Here is a 14,416-nt window from a genome sequence, read left to right on the forward strand (position 1 = left end):
ACATATCCCTTAGAGTTGACCCAGCAGTCAGGGACTTAGGAACACCTATAGATAGATAGTAATCTAGCCTTTGCTCATCACATGTCTACAGTCGTGAGGAAATAATTCTATGTTGCGCAGTTTATAAATAAAGGTATGGCATCTAGGTCCAAGGAAGTCATTGTTCCACTGTATTCGGTTTTCATCAGACTTGTCATTGAGTACAATGCCCCCTTTGGTATGTACCTAACCAGGCATACCCAACAACTGGACCGTCCACAGTGGTTCCTCACTAAAAGAATACAGGGCGTAAGTAATATGTCCTATGCAGACCGCCTCAAGCCTCTATCCCTATGTTCCATCTCCTACAGGCTTTTGAGGGGAGATCTATGCCTGGTAAACAGGGCATTGTCAGATCCCACTCTGATGGACCTCCTGCATATCCACAAAACAAACAGTACCAGAATTACCCATTCTAAAGACTTAAACCTTGTCTGTGATATATGTAAGACTTGCTGGAAAGATGGGTATATATCCCAGAGAATACCCCATCTATGGAACAGGCTCCCCCCATCCATGTGAAGCAGAGTTCCTCCCTAACCCAATTAAAGTACAACTTGGACAACTGGATGGGAAAACGGAAATTCATCCCTGGTTTGGCACCTACGTCTCTAATGCAAACAAGTAACCTGTAAATGGTTCACCTCCCAGGCCTATGCTTACATTTATCAAGGGTACCAGAACTTTTCAGAGATTTGGGAGGCAAGGCTAGGGTTAAAAAGGCCCTTGTGGTCATTAGCCTAGTAAACACCTATGAAATGCATAAAAGACCAAAGCAAAAAGTGTGGTAAGGATATTTTTCAAGAACCCATTTCATCTCAGATTCAGATGGGTCTGCTAAATTTTGTAGAACCAAGTCTACCAGGGAGGAAGGAAGGAATTTATTATTTATTTATTTGACATTTGTTAACCGGGTTAGTCCAACTAAGCTAGAAGCCCATTTACAGTGGAGACAGGAGGAGAATCAGAATGTTACATACAAAATGAAATCTAGACAGATGAGAAAGATAATTAAGTTATGCTGAGTTGCAAAGTTGCTGAAGAGAAAAATCCTTTTGCCACCAAGTATAAAGCCTTAGATAATTTATCAGGTTATAAAGCTGTAATTATCAAGAATTTTCCCCTTCCCCAACGTAGAGTGATCTCTGAGTTGGTATATTTAGTTAGGGGTGTGGGGGAGCAAAGCCCCCCACTTTTTTATGGTTTGGAAGTTTATGTTAGTGTGGCATGGCCAAGCAAATTCTTTCCGGATGAAAGAATTCGATTCGCTTACCTGGCCATTCGAGATTGTAAGCTTTCGACCCTTAGCTGTCGACGTTTAGGCGTTCAACAAGCTAAGTGGTCGATTAGATAATATAGACCCAAAGAATACAGGTGCCAAGCCAGAATACATTTCTGGTTCCCCATTCTGTTGTCCAAGTTAAACCTGAATTGAGTTAGGGAGGAACTCTGCTTCACATGGATGGGGAGCCTGTTCCAGAGAAGGGATTGTCTCTGGGATACATACCTGTCTCTCCAGCAAGTCCTACTTATATCACAGGCAAGGTTTAAGTCTTTAGAACAGGTAATTCTGATGCGGTTTACTTTGCAGATATGCAGGAGGTTCATCAGAGTGGGGTCCAACAATGCCTTGTATGCTAGGCACAGATCTCCCAACAGCCTGTAGGAAACCATACAGGGAATGAGCAATTATTTACTCCCCGTATTCTTTTAGTGAAGAACCTTTGTGGATGTTCCAGTTGTTGTATGTGCCTGGTTAGGTACATACCAAATAGGACATTGTACTCAATGATCTACATTCTCATTTCTACCTTAATTCATCTCCTGCAATAGTACTATTTGCATCTCACATTTCTTAATATAATTCTGTACTCTGCATTTTGTCTATATCTATGAGGCTATTTATATTCATGCGAGTGTGTGCGAGTCAGTACTATGGATGAACTACAGCTGCAAGGCTAGCCACCCGGCAGTGTAAACCTTGGCTCGAAATGATTCTCACTGTTGAAACTGATGAGAAAAAAAGGGGTTGAGAATGAATGGATGGAATCGATGATAGGTCTGATGAGTGCCAAATACAGTGGAACAACCTCCTTGGCCCTAGATGCCATACCTTTGTTTATAATTATCACAACGTACAATGATTTCCTCACTACCGTAGATATGTGATGGTTAAAGATTACCATGTACATGTATCCCCAAGTTCCTGACTACTGGGTCAACTCTTAGGGATATACTATCAATATGGTAGTAACCAGGGGTGGCTGACTTCCTGAAGGATATTACGCATTTGTTGGCATTTAGTTTTAGTCTATGTCTCTGACATCAGTTATTTGACTTTGTCAGCCCTTACTGGTACATACCAAATGCGCCATTAGTGCTGGTGGGAGATTCTACTAATGCTCCTAATCTGCAATCATCTGCAAATTTGGACAATCCGAGGACGTTGATGTTTTTCTTGACTTCAGAAAAGAAGATACCAAAAAGGAGATGTCCCAGGACCAATTCCACAGGGACTTTGCTGGGGATAGGTCTCTCAAACGTAGACTCTCCAGTTGTAACTTCCTGTGTCCTCTCTTGAGTTTGTTAATGCACAAGTGGGGAATTGTGTCAAATGTCTTGGCAAGGTCAAGGTAGGAAGTGTGAACTGTTTTGCCCTTGTCAGTTGCTTTGATGACCTTTTCAAAAAAATCCACCTGGTTGAGCATGTCTGCCCTTGACGAAACTAAACAGGGTTGGGTTCAGTGTCTACAGGTATCCTACACCATTACTGATCATTTCTGCGATAATTCTTTCCATGGCTTGGTGTATGAGCCTAGTAAGACTTATTGGTTTATAGTTTCCAGGGGCTGTAGGGGGCCTGTCTTTGTGCTGAGGGATGACTGTTGCCATTCTCCATTCATGAGGCATGCATGCTGTTTGGAGGTCACAGTTAAATACTGATTTCAGAGGGCTTGATAGATTGCATTTCCTACTTATTTGGAAGACAGACAGATACTGTCAGACCCCATTGATGCCGTGTTCTTGGACTGAAGAGGCTGTCGGGAGAGCGAGTAAAGTTGGAGATAAATTTGTCTGCCATTAGGTTTGCTATATCTTCTGGTTCAGTACAGGTGGCAACAATAACAATGAGCTCTGCCTTTGAGGATGCCGACATAACTAAAGAATACCCTGTGGTTGTCCTTGGCCTGAGAGGCCAGATTTACCTCAGTTTTGGCTTTTTTTCTATACTTTATTTGCCCTCTGAGTTGTTTATTTGGCTTGATGAAAGTGATTTTATCTTGCTGGGAGTTACTCCTCCTAATTTTTGTCATAATTTTCTTCTTTCTGCTATGCAGCCTATAGATGTTGCGACTCCACTAGGGGGCTCATTTATTGAGTTAATTCTGTACTTATTCCTGGTGGGTACAGCTACCTCTATACAGCTATTTACATACTTGTATACGGTTTTTCTGAACAGTTCCATAGCCAGCAGTGTTCTCAAGGTTTAGTGGGGCTTGAAAATTTTCCAGGTTATCACTTAATAGTAGGAAGTTGGCCTTCCAGGGTTAATTGGGGTTCCAAGTTTTATTTTACTTCAAAAGAAGACTGTTCTGTGGTCTGACCTTACCGGAGAGGACATTATAATAGAGATGTGTGCAGCACTGTCCCATTTTAGTGAGGACCATATCCAGTAGGTTTTTGCCCTTGGTTGTTGGCATATTGACAATCTGGTCCAGGGAGTTTGTTTATTAAGTCAAAGAATCTCTGTGCCTACAAGTTTTGTGTCAATATGATTCCTTGTTAGTAATGGGATAATTAAAGTTGTCTGTGAATGTGCTATTGGGTTGGGTAGTGAGCATCTCCAGTAAGCTTAAATACACGTTTACAGGTTTCCTGGGTTGCAGAGGTTGTAAGGAAGTGGTATGGGATTTTGCCTACGTTAACTTGAACATGGAGAAGCTCAAGTGCATCGTCATGTTTGACAAGCCTTGAGGTACACTTATTTTCGAGACATAGTTCTGAATGACAATAAAGTTTTCTTCGATTTACACTACTATGACAAAACTAATTGCATATGATTAAGAAAATAAATTACTTGATGAAATAAGCATTGATAGAATGCTTAAAATCTAAAGTCAGACTAAACACATTTAGATCAAGTGAAAGGCATCCTACATATATATGATGGACATAATAAAAAACAGGAATTGTGATTTCCATATTTAGACTTACGGTTTCAGATATACTTCTAGTATCTGAAGTATTTGGAAATTGACTCCATGGTTTCCATCACTCTCTAAACTTAGAACGTCAAAACTACAGACTATGGTTATAAAAATTGATAGAAAATCTATTTGTGTACACGTCCCTCAATGTGGACTGACTCCGCACTTGGTCAACAGTTGTCCAGAGGATCACAATTAAATCAACAGAAGAGGCAACCTATGTTCTGGTACAAGATCGCTATTTTAACAGGGAAGGGAATAATGCCCTTACTGGGGTACTATGCAATACGGTTATTTATAATTATCAGGGAGTATGGAGATGCAGTGGCCACAAATCTCCTGTTAAATACATTTTTGTTTTGCATGCTCCAGTGTTGTCTTAAAGCATGTGTATTTCAGCATCAAGATTTTGGTTTCTGTTTTTTATTTAATAACTAGTACTGCAGAGTTTTTGATTATCTTACATGTTACACACACATTAAATTTTATGACAAATTTTTGACAATAACCCACTCAAAAAGGAAGGAATTACTCACTTTGCCTCAAATTCTATCAGATTTGTGTCGACAGGTGAGTCTTGTTCTGGTAAAGCTGAAAAACAAAGTATCTGCTTTAGTACAACAGATTAAATTACAACGCAGTGTTATCTTTTGACAGCATTTTAAGTTCTGCATATTCCACCCTCATTAAAATAGTTCAATACTAAACACCCCCCACTCCAAACTCATTCACTTTACTATGGCACAAATGCACAAGGAATCCATGATGGCTGTTTGTAGGAAGCAATCCCTGTCAAATTGGTAAAAGTCAGTTGTGTTTGATCTAATAAATCAATAAAGATCTTAGCTGTCCTAACATACTCTGTGTTTTGTGAGGCAGATGATTCAGATGCAGTGAAAAAGTTAAGAATGGGCAGCAAAAAAACGGAAAGGAGCCGTCACCATCAGAAAGGTAAAGAATGTCAGAACATCTAACAACATTATAATGTCCTTTTTACAGATACAAATATGTATATTGGTGTAAAATAGCCATAAACTAGGTTTACTGAAGTGCTTAAGCAAGTACTACACAATAATAATCAAACAAGTAAATAAAAAGACTCTAAAGAATGCAGACAAAAAGAGCAAAAGGAGACACAGAGAGAAAGAAATGCAACACAAAAAGTTGGTAGGAATTATTGGACTGATTAAAGATGTAATGATAAAATTACTGCAATGGGACATGTGTCAAAGAAAATGTAAAATCTAATGACACAACTACAGATCATAATATTATTTCTAATGACATAATCACATATCATAATACATATGTAGTTATATATAGATAGATGGATATAAAATTAAATAGGGAGTAAAGGAACAGTAACAGGATTCAGATGCAGTTGACTGTACAACTGTCAAAAAGTGATGTCTGACAATTTAAGTACGACAAGCCTTCATTTCCCAAGTACGAAAAAAATAAATAAAAATAAAGCGATCAACTAAAACTAATTTTATTTTAATGACAAATAAAATGGACCTTCAGGTCACTAAAAAAATAAATCTTCTGGTGTCTTGGCACAAGCATTCACAGGAGTTGCATTAAAAAAAAATCTTCAAATCAAGTTCACATTCAAAAGAACCAGTCATAATACATCTATTAAACAGCACAAAAATCCAAAAAACATGTAGACACAAGGCAAAATAACCACAACTGTTAAACAATTAATCCATAATTTCCCAGAAAACAGGTCTAATTACACTCCACATTCCAATTTAATGATTTCAAAGTTCCAAATTTAAGAATATACATTTTTTGAGTAACAGTAAATCTTTTAATAAAATATTTTAATTATCTGTATACCTGTTCTATCATTAAAGAAAAAATAAAATCTGATGTTCATAAGTAATTCACCTAGAGTTTAAAGGGATGATCCTGGTCCAGGTCCAGCAACAAAAACACACATTATGATTCAATTATCTAGTCAGATAAAAAAGAAAAAGAACTTATAAAGACATGTGTCTGGAACGTTTCTCCCTGGGCCTCCGATGAAAATTGGCTTTGTTCCAAGTCAGACTTTCCCGGTAAACAAATGTTTATTAAAAAAAAAAATAAGGGGGGGGGGACTAAAAAAAGCCAAATATTTAGTGTTGTGGAACATTTTGAGACCGTTCCAAGTCTTTTTGGGATATAAAATTAATGAAGATAAAACAAAGGCTATACACATAAATGTTGTACCCATGCACAAACTGGTTCAGCAATATCCATATTTATGGGGAAATAAGATGAAGGATTTAGGAGTATAGATTAAAACGGTTTCTGTTCTGGCAGCTAAGGATATATGGGAAGAGACTAAACAAAATATGTTACAAACACTGAGAAATTGAAAAAAACTTATTTATGTATATGGATAGTAAGACAAAAGCCGTAAAAATGTTTTTAGTGACTTTAGTCTTGTACACAGGTCAGGCATACTTCATCAACGAGAGGAGAAGTTGTGGACAATAACTAATGAAGAATTGAAGAAACTCACCTGGGAGGAAAAAATGGCAAGACTTAAGTAGGATAAGTTGATCCTTCTCATAGAACAATGTGGTTTGGGTTTACCTGATTTGAAGGGATGTTTTAGAGATACACAGTTAAAGCTCATATACTTAACACAAGCAAAAGGTTATAATTCAAAGTGCAGATGGATGATGGTGAATTGGGGGGGGGGGGGTAGTTCAAGAAAGAGAGAGGGAGGGAGGGTGGGATTTTGGATGCAGATCCTTAAGAAGAATATTAAGGACTACACAGAATAATATATTCATAAAGTAGCAGAAGCTATTCTAATAACTAAGCCAACACAAGAATAGAGACAGGAGAGTTTGCCAATAGGGCTAACTGCAAGTATGAATATAGACTGAGAGCACATAATGCAGCAGGAAAGGTAATAGAGTAGGATAAGGCCAAGAAGACATCTGGACTGCAAGCTAGAGACTGCCTTCCCTTCTAGGGCTTGATCTCAGAGTACAAGCAAAAAGAAAGGGATAGCAGAATTTTAAGTGAAAATACCTGCTATGGTAGAGTTTTTAGCTGGATCTAGAACAGAGGCAGCTGTTAAAAAAGGGATAACTGAGAATCATTCAGAGGAGGTTAGAAGAGATTGGGAAGAGAGACTTGAAAAAGAATTACAAGAAAACAATGGGAAGACATATGTATGGCTCCCAAATATGCAGCAAAGTCCAGAAGGTCTAGGATCTTTACTTGGAGGTATTTGTACAGATATTTTTACAACCCAAATAGACTTCAAAGAATTTTTCCTTGGGTAGATAGCAAATGTTGGAGGTGTGATAGAGAAAAAAAGAGGTAACTGGAAACATTTGTTTTGGTGTAATGAATTGACAGATTTAAAAAAAATTCCCTACAGAGTACTCTATCAGTAATATAAGGTTTTCAAATGGTTGTAAGTCAGGAAATGACTACTGTGAAGTGGGATACAAGATCTGAACTGCCTACACTTAGTAATGCCTTATTACGTTTAATCCTGTTGTCTGCCAAAAAACCAAACACTAGAAAATGGAAATGAAAGTCGAAATCAACTGTACTTGAGGTACTGAATATTATAAAAAGAGATAATGAACTGGAAGAGGGATCTTTAGAAAAGGGAAGGAGCAAATTACATATACATTTAGGGGGAGGCAGGAATTCAGGGACTTTTTGTAATGGTGGACTGATGATAGTAGCAAAGAAGTTATATGTGATGCATTTATGTACTGAAACAGAAAATGTTAAAGTGGTTTCTTTTCTGTTACTGTATTGTTTGCCTATGTCTTTAGTTTTAATAAAGGTGTTTTTAAAGCACATGACCCATCAGTTTGACACCAAATATCTGTCAAATAAATAAAAATGTTACTGCAGAAAATACCGACCCAGCTGCAGAATATTACAGTCAAAAAAGTTAGAGGATTCATGGAACAGACCCGACTGAAATCAGTGTTTTAAAATTTAAAACCAAATGATTGTCATCTTCAGCTTTACAACCTAAAACCCACATCCAAAGCTTAGCACTGGCCAACACTGACCTCAAGATTTTTCCCAACACTATCACAGTGTGGTCATTAACAGATTACACAGAGACTGATCTTATCTTAGAAAATGCAAAAACAAGGACTGTACTTCCCCTGAAGCATGCAAAACACCAGACAGCAAAACAGTGGGAACAAAGTACAAGCCACAAATGAGTCTGAGAAATAACCAGTCAAAACAGCCAGCTCAAGTTTGATATAAAAAAAAAAAAAAAAGAAAAATACCACAGAAAGCAAGCGTCACTGGTTGAGGGGAAACATGGCTCCAGAACAGAACTACCAGCAAATGCATGAGCCAAGATCCACTGAAATGAGGATACAAATCAGATAGATCTTAAACTATGATTTGTTTAGGAAAAGAACCACTGGAAATGGGCACAGTTCTAGACAACAATAGGACAAAAAGGATACCAATAGGAAGCTATCTTTAAAGGAAAATTACCTACCAGCAGCCATCCCTTTCCTGTCAAACAAAAGGTCCAAAAACTAGAGACATCAGAAGGCCAGCCACACTCCAAATAGTCTTATGCTTGCCCTTTTGAGTGTTTTTCTGGTCCTACTGACCAGATTTAAGCATTTATGGGACATGCCACTTCTTTTAAATAAATAAATTAACTTTGCACAGATACTTTTTTCACTTTAGTACACCTTAAGTGAAAATAGGAGGAAAGCAAAACTAATGAAAAAGAATTACATAAATATGCCTACTTAGAGCTTAGTCCTTCAATTAGGCACCAGTAAGAACAAGCACTTAACACAGTAGTCAGAACCACATAACTACGCTATACATGCATAACTAAAATGCACAGGCAAAAATTAGGGGGGAGGGGACATACATTGAAAGATGGACAGAAAAATGACAGGCAAGGCACAAAGAAGACAAGCTAAGTGCCAGCCTCCTTGCCTATTCAGAATTTCTTCACAAGCATTTTTCAATGCCAGTGATGTAGATTATGGATAAAGGTAGCAAGAATGGAAAAGATGGGAATGAAAGAGTTCAGTAAGGTGTTCTGGGTATGGGCTAGCAGTGTGATTCAAATTCATAGAGAGGGCCAAACTGTGCAGTATGTATGAGATTATGGAGTTGGAATGAGAGATCCAGGAGCTTAGGAGGATGAAGCTAGAGATGCAAACTTGAGGTGAAGGATGAAGAAAGGAGAAAGCATAGGCAAGCAAGTAACAGGGTCAGTCAAAGGTGACTATGGCTGGGGGGAGCCCAAGTACAGAATCTGCAGGAGCAAGGACAGTAAGTAATGGGAGAAGGATGGGAACAGAAAGGAATGGTAAAGTGTAGAGCTGAGAAGAAAAGGCACGGGGGAGGGTGAGAAAAATGATTGAAAGATGCTCAACTGGAGAATGACACAAAGGCAGTTAGTGAGGCATGAGAGAACAGAGGAGATGGGGAAGATTATCAAGACTGAGATAATGACCCAAAAATACAGTAGGAAGAAAGGAAAACAGGAGCCCCCAGTGCAGACAGCAAGGAAAAGATACAAGTGCAGCTTGGCAGCAACACAACAGGAGGACAGGAAAGGAACAAATCGGACCATAAATTAGCTAGGAAGAGGCAAGAAAGGATGCATGAGTGGATGCATGAGTGGATGAAGTATGTGATCTAGTACTGCACAGCAAGCAGGACCACAGCATTAGCAGTGAGGTGAAGACAAGATAATAATAGATAATTTTATCACCAAGGGGACCAAAACCTTAGCTGGTGAGCATAGCACATCTGGTCACAATGAAGGCAGTGCCATGACCGTGGAGAACATAAGAAAAGAAGGTGAAAAAAGTAGGTCCAGACTACAAGTAATGATCCATAACAGGGCCCAGTGAAATGATGGTCTGGCCAGTTGCAGAAGTAACCAAAAGGGCAAAGGAGGTGGCCCAAGGCTGCAGGGTGTATATCAAAACTTCAAACGCTGATAATTTCAAATACCAAAACCTCGAACTTGAAAGTCCGAAGACTGAAAATATCGAAGCCTCGGAACATTGAATTCTTTCCCAGGGAAATAATTTGGTGGGCTGTTTCCACAACTTCGCTATTTCCTCCACTGTGGTGCGATCTCAGAGTTGGTATATTTAAGTAGGGAGGGTGTGGGGGGGGGCAAAGCCCCCCCCCACATTAGAAATAGTTTGTAGTGTTCGTGTGTTGTGTTTTGCACTGGAACAGTGATATATTTTCCCCAGGGGGAAAAAAAAAAATCTCTGTTCTCAGTCTTCGGAGTTTTCAGTTTTCGTGGTTTTGGGTTCGATGTTATGACATTCAAAGTTTTGACACTTCGATGTTGTGATATAGACCCAGGCTGCACAGTCACATTCTCAGAGACCCTATTACTGTTTGCAGCCAACGTAGCAAGGAAGCCAAGAAACAAGGATTACAGTCATGGTTATGGAATTTTGAAGGAGAGAATGTCAACTATGGAAGTATGGGCTAGGGAAGGGCAAGTATTGCTGAGAATGAACTTTTGAGATGCATGAGGGTATTACTGCGCTTATACAATGAGGTGAAAGAGGAAAAACAGAAAAAGAACAAGGTAAAATATGAAGGAGAATACGGGCAAAGGTAATGTAAAACGAAGGGGTAAAATGGAGGAACAAAGACAAAAGTAGTGTAGACTGAAGTGGTAAAACTGAAGAACATAATTACGCATAATGAATGTTAAGAAGGGCAGGAAGGGGAAAGGCGAAAGGAAGGAGGACAGTTTGACCCTGGAAGATTCGCCCCCAATGTAACTGTATATACTTTCTTATTTAAATTTACATTTATTGTCTATGATAATATTTATTGGACAGTTTGGCCCCGGATGATAAGATCCCAATTTTGCTATAAATAAACAACCACACAAAAATTAAATTGTGTCCCTATTAAATTTAATAATAGCATTTTAATACTTAATATTTTAATCAGGAATTTTACATAGCAATTTAATATATTATTTAATATTTTAACATGTAAATGTTATTTTATTTAACTCATTTAATGTGTAAATATTAATTTATGAGGTAATTTTTGACATTTTGTTAGTGATCATCTATGCACAAGCCTTTTTTTTAACTTTTTTTTAACTTCTACTTTTCCTTACTCAACAGTAATTTTATCAATGCTATTTTAATGGAACCAGTAGATGGCAATAGTTACTTTTTTTTATTCTGCTGTGAAGAAACAACTTTTTTGCTCTTTTATTGACTAGGGATTGTGCCTTGCATGTTGTATTACTTTGAATGAGTTTATGGTTTTATGCTGGGAATACATTTCCTTTGTAAAAACACTTCTAACAGGTATTTTTTCATTATTTTATGGTTGCAATACATTTTCCATTTTTAACTTGTAATCACTGACTTCATCTCATTCTGTCATGTAATAATGTTAGTTCTGGTAGTGACTGTTGCCAAGTTTAATGTTTTCTTAGCTTATATGATGGTTTAAATCTTTGTTTCTGTAGATGTTTTTCTCGTTTATTTAATGTAGTCATTTTATATTCTTAGATTTAATGGTTTATAGAAATACTAATGGAATCTCTTACTGCGGAGGTCAAATCATCCTGTACCCAGGAAAAAAAAACATATTGGAAGGTGATATAGTGCAGGGTTAGAAGTCTGGGTAAAGATGAGCAAACTGCAAGGTATCCCAGAATATGATATGGTGAACACTGCCACCATCAAAGGGACTTGGACAATAACAGAAAAGAGATTTTGGAACACGGTACTTCCATACTACAGTATCCTTTGAGATGACAGGAAAAAAAAAAGGCAAAGGTGGTTTATTCAAGAGATGGAGGAACAAGATGGAACAGGGGAGAAGGGCAAAATAGGAGTGAAATAGTATGTAAATACACAGGTCAAAATGAGTTCAGACAAAATTGGTGAATGGACACCATCTACTACTCTTAGGATACATATAATAACAGTTTTGTTGGACTGGTTTAGTGGATTGGGTCAGAAAAAGAAGACACTGGTGATGGGAGATCTCAAGTCTCCAAACTTCAGAATGGTCAGTTCTAACATCCACAACAAAAATAAAATGTTACAGATACAAACACCGGACCAGAAAGAATATATTCAGCTAGTGCAAGCTGGTACCCAACAAAAACCTCATTCTGTTTTACAAAGTTCACAATATGGAGGTAATCTCAACCACTGATCAACAGTGACCATGACACAGATTGCCATCAAATGGAAGTAGAGGATTTCCGGGAACTAAAACAATGGGGAGATATGAGGAGGGCAAACAACCTGTCAATGTGAAGCATTATTTAAGATATTGTGTAGGAGCTTGCCCAGGAGGAGAAACAAAAAAAGGTTAGGAGGTGTCCAAAGTGACTGAACATAGGACATCATGGAGGGATTTAGAAATAATAAGAAAGCATTCTAATAGTGAAAGGAATAGGAGGGAATGAGGAACGTCAACTCTATATTAAGGCAAAGAAAGAAAGAACTTAACAAATGAAGGAGGACAAGACCACATATCATGGAGAAAACTATCCCAAAGGTACAACAGTGAAAAGATTTTTTTCAGATGCATTTCAGAAAAAGGAAGAGGTTACCAACATAAACAGGCTGATCAACGACAGGTGGAAGGAAAGGAATGATAAGGACAGTAAGTACTGAATACATTCTTTATCTTTATATTTGCAAAACAGCAAATTGTATTATTAGGCTAGGACATGAAGAAGGGAGAAAAACGGGAAAGAGAGAAAAGCGGTTCAAAAGACAGAACGTAAAAAAAGAAGGAGTGACCACAACACACAACTCAAATGGTATACTGGTCACAACACTTTAAAAACATAGCAAGAACCCTAGCAGAAGAACTTACAGAAATCTTCAAAAGATTTCTTGTCAGTAAGGAAGTCCAATATGACTGGAAAACAGGCTCAGTTCTCCTCTTGTTCAAGGGTGGCAGCAGGACCAATCCACGCAACAAAAGACCAGTTATCCTGATGGCAATGGCCAGAAAAGTGACGAAGAAGATTCTGAAAAAAAGGGCATCAGACCTTTCAAAAATATCACAAGAACAGCATAGCTTCATTGCCAAGTACAGCTATCAATTAAACTTCTTGCGGTTCTCTCTCTCAGTAACAGTAGAACTGCATGACAGTATAACAAAGTGCTGTTTATCTAGACTTCAGTAAGGTTTTTGACTTAGTACAATGCCACAGATCTCGCTCAACAGACTGAGAAGTTAGGAGCAGGACAGATGTTTATAAAACAGTTGGGGAGAAACTATGAAGTCTGATGATGGTTAAGGGGAAGGCTTTTACAGGCAAAGTAGTAGTCAGCTTCTCTGCATTTTGGCTAAGATCAACTGCAGTGGACTAAACTGCCACAATGGTCAATTTTGGGTCTGTCACTATTCCGTTTACATATCTCTAATAAGTCAAAGGGGATGACTAACACACTGAAACTGCTTGCAAGTGACAAAATTGGGAAAATAAACCCTAAAAGGAATACTGAAGTCCTGTGCATGTTTGCAAAAGGTGACAGTCTTTTGTCGGGCTTCAGACTGGTCTTTTTCATATGCAGCACCTCTTTTGAAAACATGTCCACTCGGACTTCTTTACAAATGTTTCTGCATCTCTCATAGGTTCATAGGCTAGTACTAGGCTAACTGCCCTTGCGAGCCATTTTAAGCCTAGCCAGTTATCCCCTGTGAGATTTAAACCCTGTACCTTGTGTTTGTAAGGCTAACACCTTAACCATTAGGCCACCCTCCCAACCCTGCCTCCCTCCCAACCTTGCCTCACTCACACACACTGCCTCTCCCAGCTCATCCTTCCTTGGTACGTTTTCCAGGGTAGACCCTGCCTTTCAAGATTGCAATGGCTATACAAGTAATGGAAATGAAGATGTTGCCACAACTCTCAAGCACAATGTTCACAGAATGAATTAAAATTGTGAATCTCCTAATACTCTGGAAAATTATGAAGACAGGACAATTGAGTTAAAATGCTAGGTAAGGCGAGGGGTGGGCATTAAGATTTAGGACAGCTGTTTGGAAGAGCTGCTAGTAAAACTTTCAGAACTATATTAAAACATACCTGATTGTGGCCTGGATGTGGGTTGTTCAGCAGGCTTTGGATGCATTAAGACAAATGGTAACTCCACAGTTACATCACTAAAAACAGA

At 38.3% G+C, this 14,416-nt stretch overlaps 1 protein-coding gene across 1 annotated transcript in view; it reads right to left on the reverse strand.

The window, feature by feature from the left end:
- Positions 1-14,416, reverse strand: part of ARRB2 (arrestin beta 2) — a 530,032-nt gene that overhangs the window by 31,244 nt on the left and 484,372 nt on the right. The window contains exons 12-13 of the mRNA XM_044076297.1: positions 14,329-14,405; positions 4,784-4,838 (exon numbers count right to left, since the gene is read on the reverse strand). Coding sequence (XP_043932232.1) covers positions 4,784-4,838; positions 14,329-14,405 — 132 coding nt within the window. The remainder of the gene's footprint in view (positions 1-4,783; positions 4,839-14,328; positions 14,406-14,416) is intronic.

This window comes from Protopterus annectens, chromosome 7.part0 (assembly GCF_019279795.1).
Source record: "Protopterus annectens isolate FY-2018-M chromosome 7.part0, PAN1.0, whole genome shotgun sequence".
Taxonomy (NCBI): Eukaryota; Metazoa; Chordata; order Ceratodontiformes; family Protopteridae; genus Protopterus; species Protopterus annectens.